This window comes from Synchiropus splendidus, chromosome 3 (assembly GCF_027744825.2).
Source record: "Synchiropus splendidus isolate RoL2022-P1 chromosome 3, RoL_Sspl_1.0, whole genome shotgun sequence".
In the NCBI taxonomy this organism is placed as follows: Eukaryota; Metazoa; Chordata; class Actinopteri; order Syngnathiformes; family Callionymidae; genus Synchiropus; species Synchiropus splendidus.
Genome location: NC_071336.1, coordinates 28975882 through 29001779, shown reverse-complemented (window position 1 = coordinate 29001779; position 25898 = coordinate 28975882). Strand labels below are relative to the sequence as shown.

At 40.2% G+C, this 25898-nt stretch overlaps 3 protein-coding genes across 5 annotated transcripts in view; all 3 read left to right on the top strand.

The window, feature by feature from the left end:
- Positions 1–314: 314 nt before the first annotated feature.
- LOC128756041 (tripartite motif-containing protein 16-like) lies at positions 315–4026 on the top strand. Its single transcript, XM_053860180.1, has 2 exons — positions 315–579; positions 831–4026. The coding sequence occupies exon 2, from the start codon at positions 1190–1192 to the stop codon at positions 2750–2752; it is 1563 nt and encodes a 520-aa protein (XP_053716155.1). The 5' UTR covers positions 315–579; positions 831–1189; the 3' UTR covers positions 2753–4026.
- A 191-nt stretch (positions 4027–4217) lies between these two features.
- cpa6 (carboxypeptidase A6) lies at positions 4218–17691 on the top strand. The gene is made up of 11 exons (XM_053860148.1): positions 4218–4580; positions 7229–7304; positions 12219–12343; positions 14013–14127; positions 14397–14498; positions 14569–14673; positions 15763–15873; positions 15939–16029; positions 16250–16452; positions 16913–16997; positions 17091–17691. The coding sequence occupies exons 1-11, from the start codon at positions 4465–4467 to the stop codon at positions 17303–17305; spliced, it is 1344 nt and encodes a 447-aa protein (XP_053716123.1). The 5' UTR covers positions 4218–4464; the 3' UTR covers positions 17306–17691.
- A 2236-nt stretch (positions 17692–19927) lies between these two features.
- Positions 19928–25898, top strand: part of arfgef1 (ADP-ribosylation factor guanine nucleotide-exchange factor 1 (brefeldin A-inhibited)) — a 39030-nt gene continuing 33059 nt past the window's right edge. For all 3 annotated transcript variants that reach the window (XM_053858943.1, XM_053858942.1, XM_053858944.1), the window contains exon 1: positions 19928–20261. In XM_053858943.1, the coding sequence (XP_053714918.1) occupies positions 20138–20261 (124 nt within the window). In that variant the 5' untranslated portion in view covers positions 19928–20137. The remainder of the gene's footprint in view (positions 20262–25898) is intronic.

Sequence of the window (25898 nt, the reverse complement as noted above, 5' to 3'; positions counted from 1 at the left end):
ACAGACGCATAAACAAGCTAAGATAATAGGCCTCAACTTAAACAATACCCTGAAGCCTCACAAATGGGTTTCAGGTGCGGCATGGCCGAGGGCAGAGCTGCTTCGTACTTGCTGGCCGGACAGAAATAGGATTTTGGAATGATAACTATCAATTTCTCTTCTCAAAATGAACAGTTTTAAGTCTTGAACATTTTAGCTTTATTCCACTCTTAAGATCTTCAGAAAAAAAAAAAACTTTTGTGATAAAAGTTGCCTTTGATTCCAAGTCAAAGAACAATACAAGAACTATTTTCGATTGAAAAATGACACATGGGAGCTCAACTTAGGTCAGTTGAATTGGCTTTACTTGCGCAATGGAATGCTAACAGGGCAACAAATGCTAATTACAAGAGCCGTGGCAAGCAGTGTAACTTTTGACTAACATGAGATGTTGTGTTGAACCAGCCAACCTGATCTGTTCTAATTCATATTCTTCCTGCTGTGGCATAATGTAGGCTATACCAATTCCACAATTGCTAATGTGCTAGCAGATGCTAATGGCTAAAGTGGAACTTGGGAATAGCTAGCCTTTAACCTTAGGTAAGTGATTTTTTTCTTAGCAAACTGTTGTTCTCTACTTCTCCTGTAAAATAACATTTAATTAATTTCATGACTGCTTTATACAGTTTACTTTTTATAGGATATGAATTATATTCTATGTCATGAAGCGAGTTTGTAGTAGGATATTTATATTTAATATATTTTATTTTCTATTTTTATACTGAATGTGTGTGACAAAACTGCTCTCCGGAAATATGAATGTAAAAAACATTGATGTTTCATTTTTCCAGAGGTGACGGAAACCCTGCTGCAGCAAGTTTGCATAACTTGGTTTGCATAATTTCAAATCAAGTTTCTGTACCTCAAGTGAAGTCTCAAGCCTTTGCTGTCCAAGTCAAGTGGCAAGTGCTCACTAACATGCCTGAGTCAAGGCTAAATTCTTGACAGGAGCCCAAGTCACATGACCCTCTGCTGATAGCCGTGGCGACAAACAAACGTTGGCTCATTTATTATAATCATCACATGGTTTCAAGGAACTCAAGAGAATAGGAGGAAGCAACCAATCGGACATGAATTTCACATCACATGACCATGACTCAGAGATCTAAGTGGTTTCACTTGTGAGGAAGTTGGTGTTTCAGGCAGACAAATGGAGCGCAGAGTTGATTTGCAGAGAGAATGTTTCACCTGTTCGATCTGTCTGGACATACTGGATGAACCTGTCACTCTTCACTGTGGACACAGCTTCTGTAAAACCTGTGTTGAAGGTTCCTGGAATGACAAGAACATCTACAAGTGTCCTCACTGCCGAAAGACCTTCTCACCGAGGCCGGTCCTGCAGAAGAACATCATGCTAGCGGAGATAGTGGAGGAGCTGAAGAAGACTGGACTCCACACTGCTGACCCCAGCTGTGCTGGAGATGTGGCCTGTGAGTCCTGCACTGAGCGGATGCAGGAAGTGCTCAAGTCCTGTATGATGTGTCTGGTCTCTTACTGTGACCGACACCTTCAGCCTCATCTGGAAGAGCCAACCTTCAGGAGACATTCGCTGGTACACGCTCACAAGCAGCTCCAGGAGACCGACTGCTGTCATGACGGTGTCTGTACTGAAGACCAACCTAAAGAGCACAACGCGGTCTTGTCCGCAGAAGAGAGAAGAGAGCCAGAGAAAGAGCTGGATCTGATTCGACAAAGGATCCAACAGAGGATCCAGGTGACATATGACGATGCGAAGCTGCTTCAGAGCGAGGAGAAGGAGATCGCTGTCTCGGCTGATAGAGCAGTGAGGGACAGTCAAAAGATCCTCAACCACTTATTCCATAGTGTGGAGCAGCAGATCAGAGCCAGGCAGCAGATTGAAGCTCGTCGAGTCCGAGGCCTTCAGGAGCAGCTGGAGCAGGAGATCGCTGAGCTGGAGATGAAAGATTTTCAGCTGCATCATCTGTCATACTTGGACAGCTACACTATTCTCCAGAACTTGCCACTCTCAGAGCCCAATGAGGAGACGCTCAACACCAGGGCCCGCGTCCACCATCATTGCGGCTTTGAGGAAGTGGCAGCTGTCGTGTCGGCCAGCAAAGTCAAACTCCAGGACTTCATGAGAGACCAGTGGACCAAAATCTCATTGATGCTCACTCCAGACCAGCGCTTGTTGTCAGAGGACGAACCAAAGACCCGAGCTGAGTTCCTCAAGTACTCACAGGACATCACTCTGGATCCAAACACTGCAAGCTCAAGGTTGTTTTTGTCTGAAGGGAAAAGGAAACTGACAAACATGAGAAACGGTCAGTCCACTCACCATCACCCAGACAGATTCACCGACTTTCTTCAGGTCCTGAGTAAAGAGAGCCTGACTAGCCGTTGTTATTGGGAGGTGGAGTGGACAGGAGAAGTTGAAGTAGCAGTCACATACAGGAACATCAGCAGATCAGCAGCCGGAAGTAGATTTGGATTCAATGACAAATCTTGGTCTTTATGTTGTTTCAATTCGGGTTGTTCATTTACACACAATAGCATCATAACAGAACTCTCAAACGTTCCGTCCTCCAGAATAGGAGTGTACCTGGATCACTATGCAGGTCTTTTGTCCTTCTACAGAGTCTATAAAACCATGACCCTCCTCCACAGAGTCCGCACCAGGTTCACTCAGCCTCTACATGCTGGAGTCTCTGTTTGGTTCCAGTCTACGTCAGAGTTCCCTATCCTGAACTAGAAGGACTGTGTCTTGCAAACTCTTCTTGAAAGTTGTTGGTTTCTCTTTTTCTCAGGGACACTAACTGCCCTTTTGTACCTGTGGTTTGAAGCTTTCTGTTTTTGGTTATTTTGAATGTGCTTGTGTATAACTTTTCTCCTTTGAAAGATTAGTCTGCATGATTTAAGTAGCTTTTTGCGTGAAACTGTGGTCGATCTGATGAAGTGGAGTGTTTTATTATTAAGTATTTTGTTTTTCTTGATGTTCTTCACATGACATTTGTCTTTCTTTCATTTGTTTTTCTTTCGTCGCTTCATGTTATGTTGTATGTGTAGTAGTAGTTTTTGTGTGTGTGCATTTCTTTGGGTAATGTATTCATGTATTTTTTTTGGTTTGGTTTATTTAGTTCGTTGCGTCACAGGTATATTTTTTGTGTAAGTTTATAGTTTATTTGTATTCTGAACAGTTTAGTTAACTGTGAGTTTCAAGCAGATGGTTGTGAGAAGTTAAATCAAATTCTGGACATGGTCTTGCTCCTTTCACCGCAGGTTCAGTGTATTTTTTAAATATTTGTTTGGGATCTGCTGATCACCTTTAATTTAGCTGATGTTGTTTTGTTATTACTGTATCATTTAAATGAAATGCACATGAACAATGTTATGAAAGAAATGGGTCATGCATAGACGGTGGTGAATGGAAACAAGATTAAAAATGTATGTTACCATTTAAAAATGGTTTATTTGAATGTGTGGTTGCTGCAGTGTGCTAATATACAGTATATTCTCATGGCTAAACTGTAAATGCTTGTGGTTCATTTTCGATGATGTTTCCTTGATGTGCAACCTTCATAAATGATGAAGAAACTTTCATGAGTGAGAGGCGGTGAAGCGTGTCTCTCATTACCACCATCATTGAGCTCTTCATGTTGCAGCCATGCTCAGTGTGTTGACCTTTTGTATTTGTCCTTTCTCCATATTTTATGATGGACAGACCAACATAGCAAATGAACAAAGCAAAATGTTCACCGGCTATCATATAAGTGACTCAACATCACAAGAGTATCACTGTCTAAATGGATATTTATTCCAGGATGGGAAGTTGCCTCATCAACTCTTAACAAGAAACCTATGTTTTTCTCAGAGTGAATAACTACTTGTAACCACCATTAGATACAAGCAAGACATGGGGTTTTCCAGTTTAATAAAATTAAGTGAGAGTGAATGCCATCCTGTACTTACTTCCAAATATGGTGAACATAACATACCCTGTGATTTCTGATGTTTTTTTTTTGTTGTCAGGACAATAGTTTATTATTATTATTATTTTGTATTATTACGTTATTTATTTTTTTATTTTATAGCTTGTTTCACTTTTTTTTTTTTTTTTTTTTTTTTAACACGCAATAAAACGTTTACAAAGTGTTTCGTGTGTTCCGGAGCTAAACACGGGAGACCACTCTGAGATTTGGCACCGCAGGACCACGTGACTTGGACACACCTCGTTCTGCTACCCCTGCAAAGCTTCAAAAAGGTGGCAGATTCTTCTCCTGTGCCAGTTGACCGACCTTTTGCACCTCCATGTCGCGCGAGGAGAAGCTCGCGCATCGCAGAGCAGCACGGCGTCCCTCGGTATCATCAGCACATTCTCTGGACGGACTCCACCACAGATCTCTTTCTCTCTTCGTCTGCATCCCGTAAACTTCCCGTCAACTTCTGTCGGTCCCGCGGTGGAGGATGGCAGCAGCCCTGCGGAGTGTGTTTGGCACCTCGGCCTTGCTGCTTTGTGTGATAATCTGCAGTGATGTGCCATGTTTCGTCCGCGCACATCTCTACAAGAACCGCTACGCTGGGTGAGTTAGACTCCATTCATTCACCGGAGCCTGCCGTCATGTTTGAGGAGCTGAACTCCGCCGACATGAATGGAAATCAGACAGAAAAGGACTGGTCTGGTCACTACATATACTGTAGTATACTCGCGTAATAGATAGTTCTGTGCCACTATTTCAATTTTTATTCGAAATTAAACTGGAATCGCAGCTCGACTTATTACATCGTTACTGGACAGTGTATATATATATATATATATATATATATATATATATATATATATATATATATATATATATATATATATATATATATATATATATATATATATATATATATATACTGCCTGGCTAAAAAAAGGTCGCCACCTGGATTAACTAAGCAAATAGGTATGGGGTTGCTGCAGTTGGTCAGGTCTACGTTCAGCAACATTATGTGCTCAAAGAATGATGTGAGCTGACTACCTGAATATACTGAATGACCAGGTTATTCCATCAATGGATTTTTTCTTCCCTGATGTCTCGGGCATATTCCAAGATGACAATGCCAGGATATATATATATATATATATATATATATATATATATATATATATATATATATATATATATATATATATATATATATATATATATATATATATATATATATATATATTTATGTTTAGTGTGTTTTTTTACACTGGCATCTTTCCCAGCTACAGAAGGTGAGAGTGAGAGACTCCAATTTCCTCCCCTAATGTGAAATGATTGTGTGTGAGTCTCTCCATTCTTTGTTCCCTTTTACATGACAAAAAAAGGTTTTCTCTGGTTCCCAACAAGTCGTCAACCTCTAACCCATCACATTAAAGTTCAGGAAATTGTTAATTGTCAAGACAACTTTTCACAATGGCAGGAATTTGTTTTGATGTTCCAAACCAACATACTTCTTGGTAAGACTGATGTCAGCAAAGAATCTTCAGCAAAAACATGTTTAGTTGTGCACTGTCCTTGTAGATGACATGTCAAAACCATGCTCAACATCTTCAAGAGGTTATACGGATTCTTTACAAATGTGTCGTTGGGAGGAAGAATTACTGTCTGGTCACAAAACTAAAGTGGGAACAACACAGTTCATTTAGATGTGGTCGGAATTCAGACGACTGAAATGTTGTGGCGACATTCCAGACAAGGTTGAGACCAAAACCATTAACCAAACAAAATTAATATAAGATTGATAACTGAAAATTATATGTATATGCTGTTACTGTAATTTCCTTCTTTTCGACAAAAGCCTTTTGTTGAAAAGTCTTTTGTAAATTGTGTGTTTTTTTCATGTCTCACCATCAACTTGTGCCACATTTGTGATCGGCTGACTTCAGCCATGTGAGCTGCAGCTGCCGTTGAGTGGGAAGGAGGCGTCTAATTTGGCCCGAGTCACACCTATAGATAATCACCCATTCACAGTCATGTATTACTTGTCCTGTGTCCTGTGAGGATGGAGCAGGCACAGGCTTATAGCACTTGATGGAAAGCTCTTGTCTCACATGGCATCAAATCCAGCACTGGCTGTGTCTCACAGCATCTGGTGCATTTAGGTCATTTTGTCAGCCAGATAGCGTCACTTACACAAGAGCACCTGGAGCTGGACACAAACAGTAATTTGGGAAAACATGTCAGCTGCATGACTGAGGTGACGGTCTGTTTTTCCAAAGATCTTTTGATGTGGTTCAGCGGAGGCAGAGGAGGCTGCCAGAAACCCCTGTGTGGAGCCGTATACCTTCTTTTACGTCCCAGAGGGCTGGAAATGAAAAGTCGAGGTTCAGATGACTTTTCCTTTTTTTCGCCAGAAGGATGAACATGGAGTTGCATTTGCATTTTTATTTGGCTTTGAAGTTGAGCTGTCGTTGTTAGTGGAGGGCTTGCTGGTCACTCATGGGTGCAGCAGCCCTGTGTTCCTCAAACCTCAGTGTGGTCACTGTTGTTGAGAGAATAAGAGACTTTTGAATGAACTAGAGGAAGTATGAAGCAGGTAGGAGAGACATATATGATGTAGCTAGTCTCATACAATGGCAACATTTTAACATTTTATTGACTATTAATAAGCAAATTACTTGCTTATTTCCAGATAATACTTTGCAATTATGGTGTTGTTTAGAGTGAACCTTTGTTGACTATTCCAGGGTGAAACCAGTCGGTCTTACAAAGACACAAAGCAATACTTCAATAATTATTATTTTCTCGGAAATATGCTGTAAGTACTCATATGAAAATCCAATATAATGAGTAAGTACTTTATTTAGGGCACTGGATATTCCCTAATCTAAAACGTGACCCATACATTTACTGTAATTTCAGATTCTGAATCTAAATCTGAGTTGTTTATCAATATCTATAATAGTCTTTTCAAGTGAGATGTGAAACGCTGGAATTATGTTTTCAGTTCACTTTTTGTATTTGAGTGTGAACATGGGAGCTGTTGTCCCTGTAGTATTTTTCCAGGTGCATTATTCCGAACGTGCTGCAATGGTGACATTTTATCCCGTAATGACGTTTAGTTGAGTCTTTTGACCCATCAGGAGACGCCCACTCCCTTGGACCCATAAAGTGAAGCGTGAAAAAGGATCTTGTGATTGTGTAAGTGGGTGGTTCAGCTCCATCAGTGGTAATGTGACACTGTGTTGTCTTTGCAGTGATCAGGTCTTCAGGATAACGCCAAGCAATGACCAAGAGGTGGATGAGCTGAAGGGAATTCTGGGGCACCTTAAGGTTTGTTCAAAGAAAACACTGGATTCCTGGTTTGTCTTAGGGCTCATTTATCATTTGTCAGTCAAGTCAAAGTTGTCAAATCAAAATCTTTGAACAATATTTTGACATTTCGCCGGAATAGGTCTTACTTTTTCGTGTTATTTCCTGTATAAACGATCATCTCAATAGCAACTTGACCAAAATCGCAACCAGTTTGGCGGCTCATTTGGTGAAGCGCCGCATGCATGGGTTGGCCAGGCCTGAACTAGACGATTAGATGAACTAGTGCCTCATGCACTTTTCCTCATATGTTGTGTGTCTAAAAAGCATGTTCCGAACACTGGGTGAATGGTTTGAGTGGAGTCTGTATTGATAATAAGGCTGCCAGTCTGTTTGGGGTTAGATATTTAAATGAGGGCGTACCTCCGAGGTCACAATGTTTCTTTTTGTTCCTCCAAAACCCATTTGGAAGTCATTAAGTTGAAACCTCAGGAACATGAGTGACCTTCCTTTTACATCGCCCTAGATTAACATCAGTGATTTACAAACCATCATGGAAACGTCTGAGAACACAGCACCATGAAAGAATCACTCTTGTATTTAAGAAACACGGTGATTGTTTCTCACATATTCATTGCTGTTTGAAAAATGTTGATTTTGCTTAAAGTTAAGTCAGTGGACTCTTTTTCCCCCTTGTTTCGCATGGTTGCAGCTGTATCAGTCTGTTGTACTTAGAGACAGATGCTCAACTCGGAATTTACTGGTTGGTTTATGATCCTGCTCTACACAAACTTTGGCTAGTGACAAGTTGAAAGTGATGTATAATTGAGTTAATATGCTCATTCATTAATAATTATGGTTGTGGAAGTATAATCTTATGAATCTATGTGAGCGTCTTAACAAATCTCTGCGGATCCATGTCCACCTTCAAAGTAGAAACAGTGTGTCAACTGAAATATAAAAAGAACCATCAAGTTATGATTTTACTAACATTAATATCATTGGAGCTCCGTTTCTCAGTGCTGGAACTTTTCCATCGCTCTTGTTTTACTCTGCTTATTTATGTTCTGATTACACAGAGTCCTATTCTATCCTTTCCTTTTCAGAGTTTCAGAATCATGAATCTCAGCGCAGGCCTCCGCGTGGATCAACTCTTAGCTGCTTTCTTAACTGTTCCTGGAACAGCAGGCCAGGTTTTTAATTTGTGGTGCGCAGGTTTGCTCAGGATGCGGTCCAAGTGTTTTTTGGTGTGGAGTAGCAGCGGATGCAGGACTCCGCGGCCAGGCCAGGACATCGCTGTTAGTGTTTGGACAGCTGCGGACAAGAGTTTTCACTAGCTAAACCGCCACACAATACGAACAGCGCCGGCGCCAAACGCTGAGCTGCTGTGCAGAGCAATCGCATGTTCGGCTGAGTTTATACCCGCTGTGGTAAATACTTGATATGGAGGGCTGCTGTCTTCTTCAAGGCAGTTGCTACTCATACGTCTTGTGACAACAGCAAGAGCAGCATTTTGGGAACTGTTGCCAGAGAACAAGTGGATCACTGAACTCTTCATGATTAGATGCATCACCAAAACAGTTAGCAATATTGACAAACTATATTGGGTCTTACAAATTGTCAAAATACTGACTTTGACATTACACTAACCTATAGTTGATGGACGGACAGTAGGGGGCGCCCCCGTTACAGGGACCATTTAAATCTAAAGGGTCACATCATATAATGTGACTGTTCTGGGACAAATTTGATTTGACACTTATGTAATATAAAACATGGAGAAACCATTGCAAGTATGATTACACTATAGACATATTATATACTTTATACTGTTTAATTATGTATTTATTGATTTTGTATTTGTTTTATATAAAGATTAAATACCACAGCATCTTTTTAAGTGATGAGTATTTTGTTAACAGAAGCATGGATGAAACTTGTAACTATGATATAAAGGCACTTTGTTTCAAGGTATTTATTGTATATCTTTGTTGATTGTGAAGGACAAAAATTCCTTTAAAATGAACATTACTTCTTAAAAGAATCTAATTTGACATTTAACAGGGAAGATAGACCTCATAAAATGTGAAAAAATATAACAACAACATAAAAATGAGTTATACCAAAAATTCATATGGTAATAAATGAAAGGAAATGAATGAAAGGAAGTACTATTTTAGTTTTGCTCTGAATTCATGAAGGCCAAATGAATATAGGCACAGGGCCACATGTGGCCCTCAGGCTTCACTTTTTCCACGTCTGGGTTTGAACCAAGAAGATGGCTCATGAATGAAATGTTTAAATATAAAACATATTGCTAGAAAAGAAAACAAAAACAAACAAAGCCTCATTTTGGACAAAAGCAAGATGTGCTCATTTGTGGGGCTTTTTCTCTGGAAGATGCATTCGGGTTCCCCCTTAGGTTTAAATTGTGGCAGGGGGGTATTACAAACAAAAACTTTTGAAATCTAAAGTTTGACTTGGGCCATGTCAGATCCTCCACTTGGTGAGGGTGGGTTTTCCACTCCGTCTCACATCATCATTTATTTTGGTTATTCTTCCTCGTAGTGTTGAATATATTTTATCGTTTCATTGGACCTTGGTCCGTCCTAATCCCTCACTCTGCTGTTTGTGGTTTAACTTCATTAGTTTACTGTCTTTAATGAAGGAAACATCATAACTCATGAAGACTAATGAAGATCGACTCTTTTGGTTTGTGCCGCTTTACTTTCCCTTCGTTTATAAAACTCCACTGACCACATCACTTCATATGCCGTACAAAAAGTCTGCTTGTAACTATAAATGTAGTTTTTAACAGTCCTCCTCCAATTCATTTAACAGCCAATCTGCAGACACCACCGTGCAATGCGTCTGTATAGAGATTTATGTCTCAACACCATGAGCTACATCTGTACGCAAGTGTATAGGATAAACAACGGTCATGACCATTCATTAAGCCCACAGAATGCCATTTGGGCCTCTTAAATTAAACAATAAAATCCTGAACTCCTGAAAGTTATTGTTTTTCAGGACTCATCTTGAATTCTTAAGTACGTTTAAGTGCCTTTTAGGCTTTTGATGTTGAACCATTTAAGCACTTGTAAACGCTTGAAAAGATTTGCAACAGAGTATTTTTAAGGACACAGAAAAGATTCCAGCAGGAGTTTCATGGCTCCGGGTCTAAACAAAGCTAAATTAATCTGGTATGCGTTCTGTGAACCATTAAACCAATCGACACATTAACATGTAGTGACTGCCCGCACTCCCGTCTCCGTGCACAGACAGAAAATAAAAATGCCAGCTGAGGACTCACATGCCAAACCACTTGTTTGTTACCAGTGACTACATCGTCCGTGTTATCCTGAATATTGTTGACTACTTTTGGTTTACTCTGTCAGTGCGACCACGTGGTGTCTGTGTTTATGTGGTTGGCAAGCACACATGGCTCGAGGCCAGGTGGGTTCAGCTAAAGCTAACAGCCATGATGAGCAGAAAACAAGGTGACAGACAGTGTTAATGTCTGTAACACAGTCAAGCACAAATGACATCAGAAGGCGAAGCAGCATATTTCAAGTATGTCCTGATGAGAAGATTCAACTTATTTATTATTTCTTACTTGTGGTCTGAGGCTTACATTTTTACGGGCAAACGAGTTTCATGCCTCGTCCCATCAAAACGATCAAATCACAGGAGTTTTATTTACCTTAAAATGCAATGTTTTGGCCCATGTGTTCGCAGCTCTGTTCACAGAGTCGATCTCCTGGTGGACCGGAGTCGAGAAGCAGCAGCTGAGACCGGCTGTGGTGACAGAACTTCAAACACGCGGGTGAAAACAGCGCATTAATGTCAATAAGAGATCAATAAAAGATGTCTGGTGTTCATGATACAAGTTCAGAACATTGCCCAGTTTGTTTCGTGAGTCAGTCTCCATGCTGGAGCCCGTTTTCAAAACCAGTTTAGAAGTGATCCTCATGCATTTTTAGGCCGGGTGCACCACTGACCTTTCTACAGAAAGGAGCACTGCACCCACGGCTTGTACACCGCTGCAGCTTATGGCTGAAAAAGATCTATTTTCTTTTTGAATTTAGTGCCAACAACCCCACCTTCTGCTACAACTAAACATTACAACCACCTTACAGCGGATCTTTAACACCAATGTCAACAATGTATCTCCTGACATGATTCTTCAAATTTGAGAGAATGATTTTGAAGCTGGAATTCACTAGAATTCAGTTTCCTATCTCAAGGCCCAGACCAAGAGCAAGACTGAAACCAAAGTGAATAGAGAGAACAGAACCATGAGGCTATTAGCCATATAGCTCAGACATTTATATTTTTGTGCAAAAGAAACACTCATTTTTTTCTAAATAAATCAAGAAGTGAAGTACTTTAACTGGAATGAACAGTTTGTTCTGTATTCAATTTGATCTTGGACTTGGTCTCTGTATGCTGTGGTCACAGGTTAGGTCGCCTCGACTACAACACTACATGTTAGTGCACGTTACTAAATAACACCATACTGTCATCACTTCTCCTAATAATGTATGGATGTATCATCTGATTGATAGAGTAATGGTGAGTTGATGGATGAATAAAAACATGGATGAAGAGATTGTGTATATATATATATATATATATATATATATATATATATATATATATATAGATAGATAGATAGATAGATAGATATACATATAAGTATATATATATATATATATATATAGATAGATAGATAGATGGAAAATGGAGTAATTCTTCATGTGCTCAGTATTAATAAGAAAGTGTGGGGTCCAACAATTTGGATCTTCTGACCCCAATTTGGGTTGGGTTCAGAAGTGTTTGGGTCATAGGACGAGTACAAGGAGGTATTGCCTGTCACTGTTTTGCCTCATGATTGTACCTCTGAAGCAGTAATGATTGTTTGTTTCCATGCAGGTGGACTTCTGGCAGCCCAACAGTGTCACACTGATCCATGGCAACGCTACTGTTGATGTACATGTGAAGCGCAAGGACACACAGGCGCTTCATGTCCATCTAAAAGAGAGGCAGATCGACTATAGGTAAGAGTCGAATGACACACACACACTAGCTTTAGAAGTCATGGATGTTCTCTTGATGGAACGACCATTTGTCTGAATATGTGTTAGTCCTGTCTCTGAGGCGCACAACACAGTGTTCTCCCCCAAAAGCATCCCACAGCAACCTTTTCATCCCTCCTCCCCATCCCTCATGAAAATTACCGTTGAAATGACGGACATTTATCAAAGCAGCCACAGACTGAAAGAGCTCCATTGTCATCTCCCTGCTGAAGTGAGGGGCGGGGGAAGTGCACATCTGAGGGTTTTTTTTCTCCTTTTTTGGACTCTCTGAAGAGATTTCAAAGATGTTTTGCTCAGCAGGGGGCAGTGTGGTTGAGGGTTTTTGAGCAAGCGAGGCATCAATGATTTCATCAGAGTCACAGTCGAAGCCCCATCTTTTTTTCCCAGTTTTAGCTGAATGCGACCCACTATGCGTCTAATGGATGACATCATCTGTTTTAGGTTAGAATAGAACCAACACTGGTAATCATGCTTTAAACCGCTCACTGAAGTCATAGACGGCAGCCATGTCGAGCATTTGTGCCTGCGTTAATGCAAGTAGATTTCACTTGGATGTGTGAAGTGGGTCTGTAAAATTAGGGGATGAATGAGAGCGGTTACGTTGTTGGAGGAGGATTAAAGGGATCCCTAACAAAACCAAACCATCAGAACAAATTATCAAATTTTCCAGTTGGCAGCACTGAGGTTCTTTAAAGGGTTTCAGAGTGATGTAGTTGACTGCGTTCATTTCCGCCGTGGAGGGAGAGGAGGCGTAGGGCCTTTAAACTGGAGGCAGACCATGGTGAGGTAAGACCTGAAATATCCTGCCAGCAATAGCAATCTTGTCTGGCATTCTAACCATCAGAACACTCAGTTGTTGCTGTTTTATCAGCATTTATATCACGCTGTTTTTAAAATATATTTATTCGACTTCCTCCCTTCTTGCTTGATCTGATCATAACATGGCTGGAGAATGTCATCCTGTCGCACAAATTCTTTCTCCGCTGGTCGGTTGGACTTTCTCTTGAAAATAAAGTGGGAAGCTTGCTCATCTGGGACAGGCTCAAAATGGAAACACTCATTCTCTTGATGGAGAATAGCCAGGTGATCGAGCTGAGACCGAGACCTGAGCATACAGAGACCACTGGTCCTCTAGTCTAGTGAAAGAATTTCAAAACAATGTTGACTGTTTCATTTGAAGTGTGTCTCTGTAACTAATAGCTTTATTCTGTATTCAGTTTTGGTCTTGGTTTCGCCCCTCTGCTTGGTCTTGGTTTTGACTCGGTCTCGGCCCGTGGAAGTCTTAGTCCAATACAACAATCCTAGACAGCTGCCTTGTGAAGTGCCCTGGGTAATGTTCACCCCGGGACAGACACACTGCAGAGGTCTCACATTGTACGACAGTAAACCCGTGGGATAGTGAGGGCCGGTGTTTTTTTGAAGAGGGAAGTCACCCATCTAGATCAGTGATTCTCCGGATCCATGAGTGGAAGGCTTTTCCTTCTCAAATAATAACCTGCTTTCAGTTATATTCTGTCACACATTGGGCTCTAACAACACCATTGTGTTTTAAGTTTTAAGTTACTTTTTGTGATTTGGTTCACAGCTGAGTCCTTCAGCATTGTCATGACCACTGGTTCTTCCTCAACAGAGTGTTTATCACAAATCTTCAGCGGGAAATCGAAAAACAGACGGGACACAGTTCGTCTCGCAAGCGGAGGTCAGCGTCTCAGTACGACTACGAGGTGTACCATTCTCTGGAGGAGGTAGACACCCAAACATTCTATGTTTAATCTCACCCTTGACCCCAGAACACACACATCTCCATCCCACAGTACTTCGCAGCTCTCAAATGTTTATGTCCACAAGTCCATCACTCATGACTCAGTCAAGGTCTCAGACTGCACACTACAGAGAGTCCCCCGACCAGCTCTCACACACCGCAGATTGACACATTTCTGAACGCCTTAGCAGAAATGCACACTTGAAGTCCTAATGCCAGTGCACTTTTGAACTTGTGATTCTGCCCACACAGATACAGAGCTGGATGTTCGAGATGAACCGAACCCACTCAGATATGGTTGATCTGTTCTCTGTTGGGAAGTCGTATGAGGGACGGCCGCTCTACGTGCTTCAGGTGACATGAGAACTGCAACTGTTGATAAAAGAATATTTTAGAGATACTGATGACGACTGTCCACTGTCAGCTCGGAAAGAGAAGTCGTCCCCAGAAGAAATCTGTTTGGATCGACTGCGGGGTTCACGCCAGGGAGTGGATCGGGCCTGCTTTTTGTCAGTGGTTCGTCAAAGAGGTACACACTTATTTATAATAGCCCTCATCTTCAGGCAAGTGAGAGAAATGCATACTGCTCTGACACCTGTAGGCAAACTAAACTGAACTACTGCGCAGATATTGACAGCCAGACACGTTCCATCTTAACCTTTATCATTGTTACCAGAAGAGTGATGAAACAGACCAGAGCCAAGCACTATATGCCAGTGTGTTTAATGACTTTTTCTCCAGACGTTATGTCACGAGTGCAGCGTGTGCTGGCCAGTAATGCACTTTCATTTGTGGTGGGCGCCTATTGAGTGTTCATCCACTCGTGTTGTTGCCTGCTCCACTACAATTAACTTTAGATGTGGACCCCTGGACTGGTGCTGGGACCAGTGCACAAACACGTGTAATCCTCTTCAGCCAGAATATTACACCCACATTTAGAAAGCCTTGTGTGAATACTGCAAATAATGACAAAAAAACTCAAAAACATCTCATTCAATTCAATACTTCTCCCTATCCCACGTCCATTTTGTCCACTTTCGATGCTGCATAAGATGCAATTTCACCTAAAAAGTATGCCTTGGTATACACTGAGCACTCGATGACAAAGGTGTCTTCCCCTTAACTTGGATTTTAAGAAGCTGGTAAGCTTGTTCAGGTCCATAGGTATAGGTATCAGTATTTGTAAGTGCAGAAAACGCAACCATATCCTGACAAACCAGCAGAGCCAGAAGCAGTACCAAAAAAAAAAAACATTGTTCAAAATAAATACACTAAAAGACGATAAATCTCTGTGACTGTTATCTTAGTAAACAATACGATGCATATTATGTTTGTGTGTAAATGGAAACAAATCCAAAGAATGTTTTTAATGTGAAATGATTTAGTTTCAAATTGTCGTTAAAACGAGGGAATTAAACAGGAAAACTATGAGAAATCCGAAAATGTAATTGCAATATATGGACACAAGAGGTCAGTCTAGGTCCTTTAGTGTGTTGGTTATGCCTGAGTAAATACAATGTTCTATAGCTGCATAATGTAGTTTGAGGTGATATAAGAAGAAGAAGAAGAAATAAGAGGACAAATATGTAGTTGTGTGTGAAATTTGTTTTGTTCCCAGGCCCTCAGTTCCTACAAGCACGACTCAGTCATGAGGCGACTGCTAAACCAGCTCAACTTCTACGTCATGCCTGTTTTCAACGTTGATGGCTATCGTTTCAGCTGGACTACGGTAATAAAGATCAGTTCTTGAAGAGATGCTGAAGAATGGTTCTATAATTCAATATTGTCCAACAGGATCGATTCTGGAGGAAGACCAGGTCCAAAAATCGTAAATTCCACTGCAGAGGGGTGGACGCGAATAGAAACTGGAAAGTGAAGTGGTGTGGTGAGTGTAGATTCTTCTCATACACTCTTTCACATTGAATTATTTGTCGATGAACTGGTTCATACTTTGAACTATCAGACTGTATCTGCAGTCTACCAAACTCAGCTGATTCCTGTCCTTACTTTCTCACAAACAATCTCAAATTGTTTCAGGTCATTGCCTGATTCAATTTGTTAATACACATGAAGTAACCGGGGTTCTTCCGCTCTTCGTCCCGCAGAAGAGGGCGCCTCCTCCCACCCCTGTGACGACACTTACTGCGGTCCCTTTCCTGAATCTGAACCTGAAGTCAAAGCGGTTGCCAGGTTCCTGCGGAAGCACAAGAAGCACATAAAAGCCTACATATCGATCCATGCGTACGCCCAAATGCTGCTATATCCATATTCCTACAAGTACGCCACCATCCCCAATTTCAATTGTGTGGTAAGATATTATCATTCAATAACACATCGCATTTCATCACCATAGGAGCAGACACATTTATTTTAGCTTTGAACGATGGCACAGTAGTCATACCTCCCCTGACCCCTCCAGTCTTTTAATCATGAATTTAGACCTCTTTAAATGCTTTTTTCACCATCTACACACATTTCCGATCTATTCAATATTCATATCTGTAAGTGTTACCCCACGCTGCAGGTGCAATGAAAATGGGACTGCCATTCTTCAGGTACTGAAGTTACGGCGTCTTACAATATTGCTGTTTGTTCTACGATACCTTAATTTTGCGAACAGGAAAATGTGAAAATGAAGAAATATATAGTCCTATTATTTAGGGCAAAACATCTACAATAGTGGACGTGGAAACATTTTCATTCAAGGACTTCGATATGGCTGGTATAAAGCAGTCGCTAAATCAAGTAACCAACGTGCCTTCCTCCAGGAGTCAGCAGCTCATAGTGCAGTGACAGCCTTGTACTCCGCCTACGGAGTCAAGTACAGATACGGACCGGCCTCCACCACACTCTGTGAGTAACTCAACTTGCTCTATTCAAGCTCTGACAAGTCAAGCTAGGGCACCTATTTTCACTAAACTCTTGTGTAATGCTTTGTCTCTGCAGATGTAAGTTCAGGGAGCTCCATAGACTGGGCCTACAAGAACGGCATCCCCTACACCTTCGCGTTTGAGTTGAGGGACACTGGATACTTTGGATTCCTGCTGCCTGAGTATCTGATCAACCCGACTTGCACGGAGACCATGAGAGCTGTGAAAGCCATTTCATCTGGTTTGTTAAAGAAGTGTGAGACACAAAGGGACAGATTTATGTTTGTATGATGGGAACTGAAAAGCCATTGTTTACACTCTGTCCTCTGATAGACATGAGCTGATGGTGGTGGAATTACAGTAGTTCACAGTTATGAGTAAAGACCTGCATTTACAAGACAGGGATGGCTCTTGTCTCTGTGATGCAACAAAGGAATTGGCATAGATAAGCTTCCAACAGCAAAGACATTCATCAAAGCACTTGACATGCTAAGGCGGCACTGTTGATGAAATGAGTCAAAAATCAGCCATGCAGCCATGTTTATGATTTTGATATCATTTATTTTTTTGCTAATTTATTTTTTCAAAATACTCCTTCAAGTCGAACCTACGATTGTTGTGTGGTGTTTCGATGCCTTTGTAACTGCAACATATTTGGTTTATCGATTTTTATCGGGTTTTACAGTGTCTTATATTTCTTCACTTAATAAAAATATTTTAACTTGGGTTTTTAATAGTTTTAATTTCACATATATTGGGCTGCACTGTGGCTGCAGCCTCGTGGCCTTGAATGAACCTGAGTGTCTGTTGGCGTGTGGGTTTAAAGCCCTCCCAAAGTCTGTAAACTAAATTGTACAATATGTCTGCAACTTGGGTGACCACATTTGTATGGATAAATGTGGTCGTGCTGGCCTCCCTGCCTACCAAATTTACAGAAAATACATTGGTACAGAGTGATTATTTTTGCTTCATAATTATTTTAATAGGTGTGCGGGCAAAAAAAAAAAATGCGAAAAACGGGAAAGCAAATACAAGTCCTTAAATGAAGACACATTTAAATAGACAAACTCATCCAGTTTTAGATTGTTTAAACATGTGTTTAAAGATGCAGTAAACTAGCAATACAGTAATGGCACATTGATTACACAAACAGACTGCAGGACAGAAAAAAACCCATAAAATACATAATACTCAACTTAAATACATTGCAATACTTTAAGGGGAAAGATAAATACTGAGCAAAAGGTGCTTTTAAGGTGAAACATCTACACAGAATCTCCATTTGAGCTGGGAACAGCTGGGATATGGCCATTAGAGCGTCGGCGTCAGTCTCATTGACAGCTCTTTGTCACGCACATTGTTTATTTTCTCGTCATTTATTGAGTTGCATGCTGCAACCTTGCCCCTGACTTGGATGGATTAAAATGTGTCTACACTCACTGGTGTGTCCGACAGCTGAGAGCAAGGAAGACACAACAAAACAATTGATGCTGCGGTGCCTAATTTATCTCTATAACCCAAAACAACACCACTTGCAGGAGTGCTGAGTGAGTCCATAAAGGCTCTGTTGCTAATGTATGTGGTTCACTGAAAATGAACTCATAAACAGCGGTGCTGTATAAGGGCTCCCGTAATTGTTGGATCATTCCTCTGATGGAATGTTCCGTAAGACCCAAGTCATTAATGCTGCGAAGTTCCGTTCACTTTAGTTATTTCTTTTATGGCTTGATTACATTCTTACACTCTGCAGTGAATATAATGTATGTGTAATAATGAATTATTGTTTGTTGACATTTCCACATTTTGATCCACACTTCATCAGTTATCTCTTCACCTAGTGCTTGGGACCATTTATCTTAAACATGTATCGCGGTTTCATTTTTTAATTCCATTAAATGTAAGAAAATTGCATTACATTTTTCAGGCATATTTAGCCTACATTTACATGCTGCTCAGTTGGAGGAATTTGAAGATAAAATCAGGGAGGTCAGGCTCAGTTGTTTTGGAGTATGGACACATTGATAGGGCAAGAGGGAAGCCAAAGAATATTAGATGAAGAATGTCAGAATCAAATTTATTGCCATGGTCAGTGGGGATCCCACCAACTAGGAAAGTGCTTTGGAATAAAGTGCTGACAAAAATAAAATAAAATAAAGGCTGTTCACGAATTCAACAGTCTGACGGCCGAGGGAAAGAAGCTCTTCCTGTAACGGGAGGTTCTGGTCTGGATGGACCGTAGCCTCCTGCCAGACGTGGGATATGGAGGTGCCGGGAGAAGGTCCAAGAGATAAATGGGTACATGAAAAAGGAGGCACCATTACAGTGGAAGCGCAAGCCAGATGAATGTAGAGGAGTCGGACTTGCTGTAATGTTACTACTACTTCCACAGTAAATACACCAATAATAATAATAATAATAATAATAATAATAATAGGTAAAACATACACACTGTGAGAGTCTTTGCACTATTTGCAGCTCAAACTATTCGAATACTATTTCGAATGCTACAATTTTAAGCATTCGTATATCATATAAGATATTATTGTACAATAATACAATTCTTATTCAGTGTATTCTAAATTTCAATTTTTATTCTTAATTTTTTATTGCATTTTTCAGCATTACCAATCTTAGGGTAGCGTACATTTTATTGTAACAATTTTAAGTTAGATACAAATACATGTATTGAAGGTTGTGTACCCAGTTAGTTGGCTACTTTAGCGATTAAAAAATAGTTTGACAGTCGTTTGTTTAATATAAGAGTGAATGAATGAAGGGCACTGCCGAGATTTCATATCAACACAGCGTACTTATCGGCGAGTTTCGGCCAGAAAGCAAGCGGGGAACACGGGACTATATTCTCTCTCTCTCGCTCTCTCCCTCTCTCCCTGCTGCCTCACTGCGGCCGCTCGCCAACCTACGTGACGTCGCTTCCTCTCTCCAACATGGCGCAGGAGGCAGGTCGTTAATGGACATCTTCAGGGATTTACCCCACCTTCTGTGTTTATTTATGTTGGCCTGACATCGAGGTTCGTCAAGGAATACATTGATCTATTCGAGGCGGCTGCAGCCCCCCCGTCGGGACCAGGCACTCCTCGCGAACACCCTTCATTCCGGTGCGACATGTTTGAGGGCAAAAAGACGAAAAACATGTTCCTGACGCGAGCGCTGGAGAAGATCCTGGCCGACAAGGAGGTGAAGAAGGCGCATCACTCGCAACTTCGCAAAGCCTGCGAGGTGGCACTGGGTAAGTTCAGTTGTTTATCGTAATCCTGCAGTCAGTGATAAAGACACGTCACACAGCCTTCACTTGTTAAGTCTCGCAACAACACAGGCCACTCGCTCTAATGTCAAACGCCATTCAAGTCGTGTGTTCTCATGCCGAGCAGTTGTTATTTGCCGGTGTGTTTCATTGACGTGGCAACGGTGGAAACCATTAAACGCGGAAATGGTGCAGCAGGGTGGGTGTCTGTCTGCGATAGATGATGTGAGGCCAGGCCAGGCACCGGACAAAGTTGCTCACGCCTACACTTGTCTTCAACACGGACACAACCGAGGCCAGGATTTGACTCGCCATTCAACCACCGTCGTGTCTTTGTGGTGTTTGTATTGTGTTGTAGCTCATTTCGTCTCGATACGGCTCTTCCTGGTGTATACAATCCATTGTCTAGAAGTTGAGAAAAAAAGTGGACCCATGCTTACTTGAAAATATTTATATTATTTATTCTTTATATAGTTTTCTTCATCATTATTTTTCTTTAAATAATAGCGTACAAATACACCGACAACACTAAAGGTGACAGCTGTCAGCATCATGCTAAGACAAAGCTGCTGCGATTAATAACCACTTCCGGATTTAGGTGCAAAACAAAAGCGTGGTAAATGTAAAACTGTTATTTTTGGATGGATACAAAAACAACGTGGATGTGTGTTATGAATCAGTCATGTATAACTACAACTGGGGAGAAGTGGACTGTCATTGATTAAATCAGATTAGTGACAATCACATCATGCGCGCTATTATTCTGGAAAACTCGCAGGGCTGTGTCCGGTTCCGTCAAGATTACGCATAACAACTTCATTGAGTTATTTGTGAGCAGGTGAATCTCACACATGGCAGGAAATACTCTTTATCTTTCTACACAATTCATTTTGGAAAATGGCTAGTCTCACTAGATCCCATCAAGAGAAAGTTTAGATAGCATCTCCCCTTCATTTTAAGCACATTTGATAATATTTCTTGGGTGACCTTCATTTATTAATTAGATTATATGCCGTCATTTTCACCTCTATGATTAGACGCTGAATACTTTTTATTAATCGTTGTTTTTTTCGGTACTGTTTTTTTTAGGAACAACTTGGCCATGTTTAACCTGAATTTGCCACAATATCTTTGTGGTTATTTCATATATAATACAATACTGAATGATAATCTGAATATGATAACAAGATATAATGATTTCTCTACTACTCTTGTCATTGTCTTATTCTTTCTTCATTTTAATCTGGCAAAGTAATGTCAATTTTTTTTCCCTGCTTTTTCATCACATTGTGAAATTCATTTCCACAGAGCTGAAATGGTACTTCCTTTGTTTGGTAGGATTCACCAATCATGTGAAAGCATATGTGTGTTGTGCGTCAGTTCTTTGTGCTGTTTATTTGTTTTTCTACAGTCTGTAACATGCTGACGTTTATGTCATCAATCGACCACATTAATATTTGTATATTTACTGATCCCATCCTAGGATATTACTCATAGCATTAAAACAATTAAGCGTGCTGGGGAAAGGCAAAACAGGATAATTGTTGACAAGTGTCAGCAGCATGTTCTACCTTGGTCTGAGTAGCAAGCTAATATTTTTGCAACTTTACAAATATGCTACTAGATCTATGGCGGCACCACACAGTGAGGTTTTGTAGGTTGTTTTACAGACCACAGAGTTGTCCTCTGCTTGTGTTTTGGAACAACTAGGGTTCTGTCGTGGGAGTAATATGAAACCAGCGGGGGAAACAATGAGAATGTCTTGTATAGCAGCCAACAAGCTACCTGTTCCAACAGCAGCCGTCTTTATCCACACATTTTCACCATGCACGCTTTTACAATGACGTGAATAAGCTGTGTTGTTTGTACAGGCATTAAATCAGTCCTCTTACTTAAATATTATTATTCCTACACCACCTGTGCCATTGTTATTTAATATGGTGTATAATAATATACAGGTTTTATCATCGTGGACCAATTCAGACTTCATTATTTTGCATAGTGTTTTTGGTGTGAGATAAAAAAAAGGTGATGAATTCTCAAATTTGTAAGGACAGAAATATAAATGAGGCATGTACAATATATTCTTTGAATCATATACCTATTGTAAAAAAAGATTTTTACTTCAGTCGTTGAAAATGATAATCTAAATGTTGAACCGTGCACTGTGGTTCAGTTCTTCTGTGTATCAAACACTGCCATGTGACCCAGAATAAAAAATGACTTACATAATTCCCTCTTTCTCCTGAGACATCCAGGGAGCATGGTGCCTTTCCTGTCACTCCAAGTCTTTGTCAACTATATAAAAAGTGTTATATTTCCCTCAATACGCCAAGAAGTATATTTCAGCTTGACCTGTTCTGCATGACACAAAACATCCACCTATACATCTGACCTTTCTTTTGAGCAATAAAAATGTCACTGATCTAATGTAATTGCCGGAAAAAAAACAAAGAATACTCCTCTATGTCATGTCTGGGAATATATGATATTCGCTTGACAGAGATGAGTGTGGATTTTTGTCAGGCAATTCAGGAATTTCTGGGTGTAGTGAAGTTGTACTCACAATGTCATATTTTCTTATATTTTCATACATCCAAAATATATATACTGTTGGCTTAAATGGCACAGGAAAGACTGCTCTCCTCATGTGCACCTCCTAGCTTTGACCTTTTCAGTCTGGTTTTCCGGTATTTTTTAATAAAAGATCTGAGGTTTGGTGGCATGAAAGGGAACCGACCATGATAAGCATGTAATTGGTAAAGGTTGTTTGGCTGTTAAAACTCAATATCTTTTACCAAAGTAATAATTGAGTTTACAATAAGCATCAAAATATCAAACCCCAGTGACCACCATAAACTGAAATAAAAGCAAAACCACAGACAATAAGGGCATTTTTAGCTTCCTGCACTCAATTCTCAGCCACGCCCTGCATACATTATCTGGTTTGCAAAGTAGGAGAGAGCGACAGACACAATTGTACCTGTGATCATGATGGCGGTTGAACAGCCGCTCCTGTTTAATGCTGCACTTTAGGCACCACATGTTCTCCTTTGATAAGCTCAAGGCTATAAATATTTTTTGAGGTCATACACTCACAAACAGCAGTTTTTTTTCCGTGATTCTATCCACTGATAATTGTTCAATTATTAATTCGCCTGTCATGATAAACGAAATCTTACATTTTATACTTTATTTTCTCATGTGTACGAACCAGTTTGTGCTATAAACCATGATAGAATAATTTACGTTCGTTGAGGTTCATGGATGCAGCAAGTGATGACATGAAGATGGCCATGAATAGGGAGGAATGGCACGATAACTTAAGGAGGAGTCATCCAACTTACTGTGGCAATCTTTGATGGGAAATGCCAAAGAAGAACAAGCAAATTCACCGCAATGATTAAGTCAGCAGGGCTCTGCTTTTTCATTGGTAGATTCTTTGGCAGCTCCTTTCTTGTGGTCTCTTTGTGAATGTTTTCTTATTTAGCAAATAACTTTATCTTTATTTTGAACAATAGAATTGTTTTGTAATTTCATTGATTCATCCATGTAGGGAAGTTTTTTTTGTTTTTTGTTTTTTTTAATCTTTAAACACAGACGTTCCAAAAACAATAGGACCATGGGATGAACTGACTCATCTCTAGTCATCTTTAGCTTCCCATTTGTATCTTGTATCATAAATCCTGACCTGTACACAGAGTGGAAACATTTATAATGGGATGAAAAAAGAACATGATTTCAGGTATTGGCATGTCGAAAGGCTCACTACCATTCTAGTTATTTATTGCCAAGATGGGTATTTTCATCTTTTTTGTTATGCATGTGATGCATATGTTAAGCAATGCTGAAGACTAACAGTTGCACCATCATCATTACTAATGTATTACTGAAAGGCAGTTGATCTTTGAGGATCATTACTTGATAATCTTTGTTGGTTCATCGTGCAACTTCAGCCATTATTCAAATTTTACTCTCACGACTCTTAAATGAAGATTAATAATTTACTGGGATAAATGAATAATTGAATTTATGTTAACTGAAATACCATCTTCTTGATGAACTCGCGTTGCATCTCCAGCGGAAGCACTCTATCTCCAAATGGAAGCTTTTCTGATGTGAATTCCAACATAAAATAAGGGCAGTAAGCATATCATTATATTTTAGATAGTCATGAAAGGAATTAGCTTGTGTTAACAGCGAGTATATCGCAGTGCCATGATGTACCCCCCATTGTGAGTCTTTGATAATTCACACATGACTTTGACTTCCAACCATTTGAACTCATTGACGTGATTTATTTATGGTCTAATCGGAGGGTGTTTCAACTGTGATCTTGCTTATTTAAACATTATTAAACATTATTAATAAATAAGCTGGAACTTTTTCGTTTTTTTGAATTTAATCTGCTTTAGAGGTTGACTAGTTTGAAATAATGAGTGGTGCAGTATTCAGGATGGCGACTCTCCGTGTTTTTGTCTACATGGAATAATTGACTTAAATTTTTGCAAAAATATCTTTGTTTACTCCCTCTATTTTATTTATTTTCCTGCTCTGATACTTCATACATTATGCATTATTTCCCTCAACTGATGCCTCCCTCAGTTCTAGGACAGGCTATAAATTAATTATTCTGGAAACAGATGAGGCAAACGAAGAGAAACCCTCTCTCTTCCTCTTGGGCTCTCTGTCTCAGTTTCATCTTGCGGTGCTTGTATTTATCTGTATTATCTTCCTTGTATTGAGCTTTCATCTGTATTCATCAAGGGGAAACGGTGCCAAGCTAATAATGCATGGCTGATGTCAGGTGACAAAACAGCGACCCATTGGCTGAAAGTATCTAAAAATACAGTCTGTCCGTGACTGTACTTTGGCTGATTCCTAAAGGTGTCAGTTGAGAAATTGCTGGGTCATTGGCATGAAACCAGATGCTCATTAATCATCTTCACCATGTCTGTTGTGGATTTCAAAGGAAACCATCAATACAGTACATGCATGTTTGGTATGCTTGCTTTTAGTGTCAATCTAAAAGAGTCTGATGTCCAATAATAAAACCCCAGTCCCGCGCTGAAATGGCAAGATGAACCTTGGAGGAAAAGAGGCCAAATACTGTACAAGCAAAAGGAAATATTAGCTGTATTAAAACCTTGTTTGCTACACAGCTTTTTTCACTATACTTCCACAGTATTTCTGACCAGAAAGTGCCAGTAGAGGAGTTCATGTTAAAGGCGCCCAGTCATTGTGCAGAGGAATGATTAAATGGATCAGGTCAGTAACTAAGCCAACTGCTGATTAATCGAGACCTGGTGAAGTGCTTCATGAGATTTTGGCTTAAACTAAAAACCACCGGAGTGAAACCGGTGATTCTACTCTTGCAACTAGTAGATAAATGGCTCGGTTGATCAGGCACCATGATAAAAGGCTTTCTGAATCCGAGGACCCCAGCTGTGTGTCTTTCTTCCTCCCAAATGTAATTACATCTAACATCTTGCTTCCAGTCTGGACAACCGAAATGTCAAGGGTGTGATTTTTTTTCCCTCTTTTCCTCAGGCTCTCTGGCGGGTTTAGCTGCCTTGGATGTTTTTGGGTGGTAAAGACAGGATTCAGACACCAAACAAAATG

What these genes read in the sequence shown, in the direction of transcription:
- LOC128756041 (XM_053860180.1), top strand. Translation starts at nt 1,190, where the DNA reads ATGGAGCGCAGAGTTGATTTGCAGAGAGAATGTTTCACCTGTTCGATC.
- cpa6 (XM_053860148.1), top strand. Translation starts at nt 4,465, where the DNA reads ATGGCAGCAGCCCTGCGGAGTGTGTTTGGCACCTCGGCCTTGCTGCTT. An exon ending in GAATTCTGGGGCACCTTAAG is followed by an intron (nt 7,305 to 12,218) that starts GTTTGTTCAAAG and finishes GTTTCCATGCAG; the next exon opens with GTGGACTTCTGGCAGCCCAA. An exon ending in GAGAGGCAGATCGACTATAG is followed by an intron (nt 12,344 to 14,012) that starts GTAAGAGTCGAA and finishes CTTCCTCAACAG; the next exon opens with AGTGTTTATCACAAATCTTC.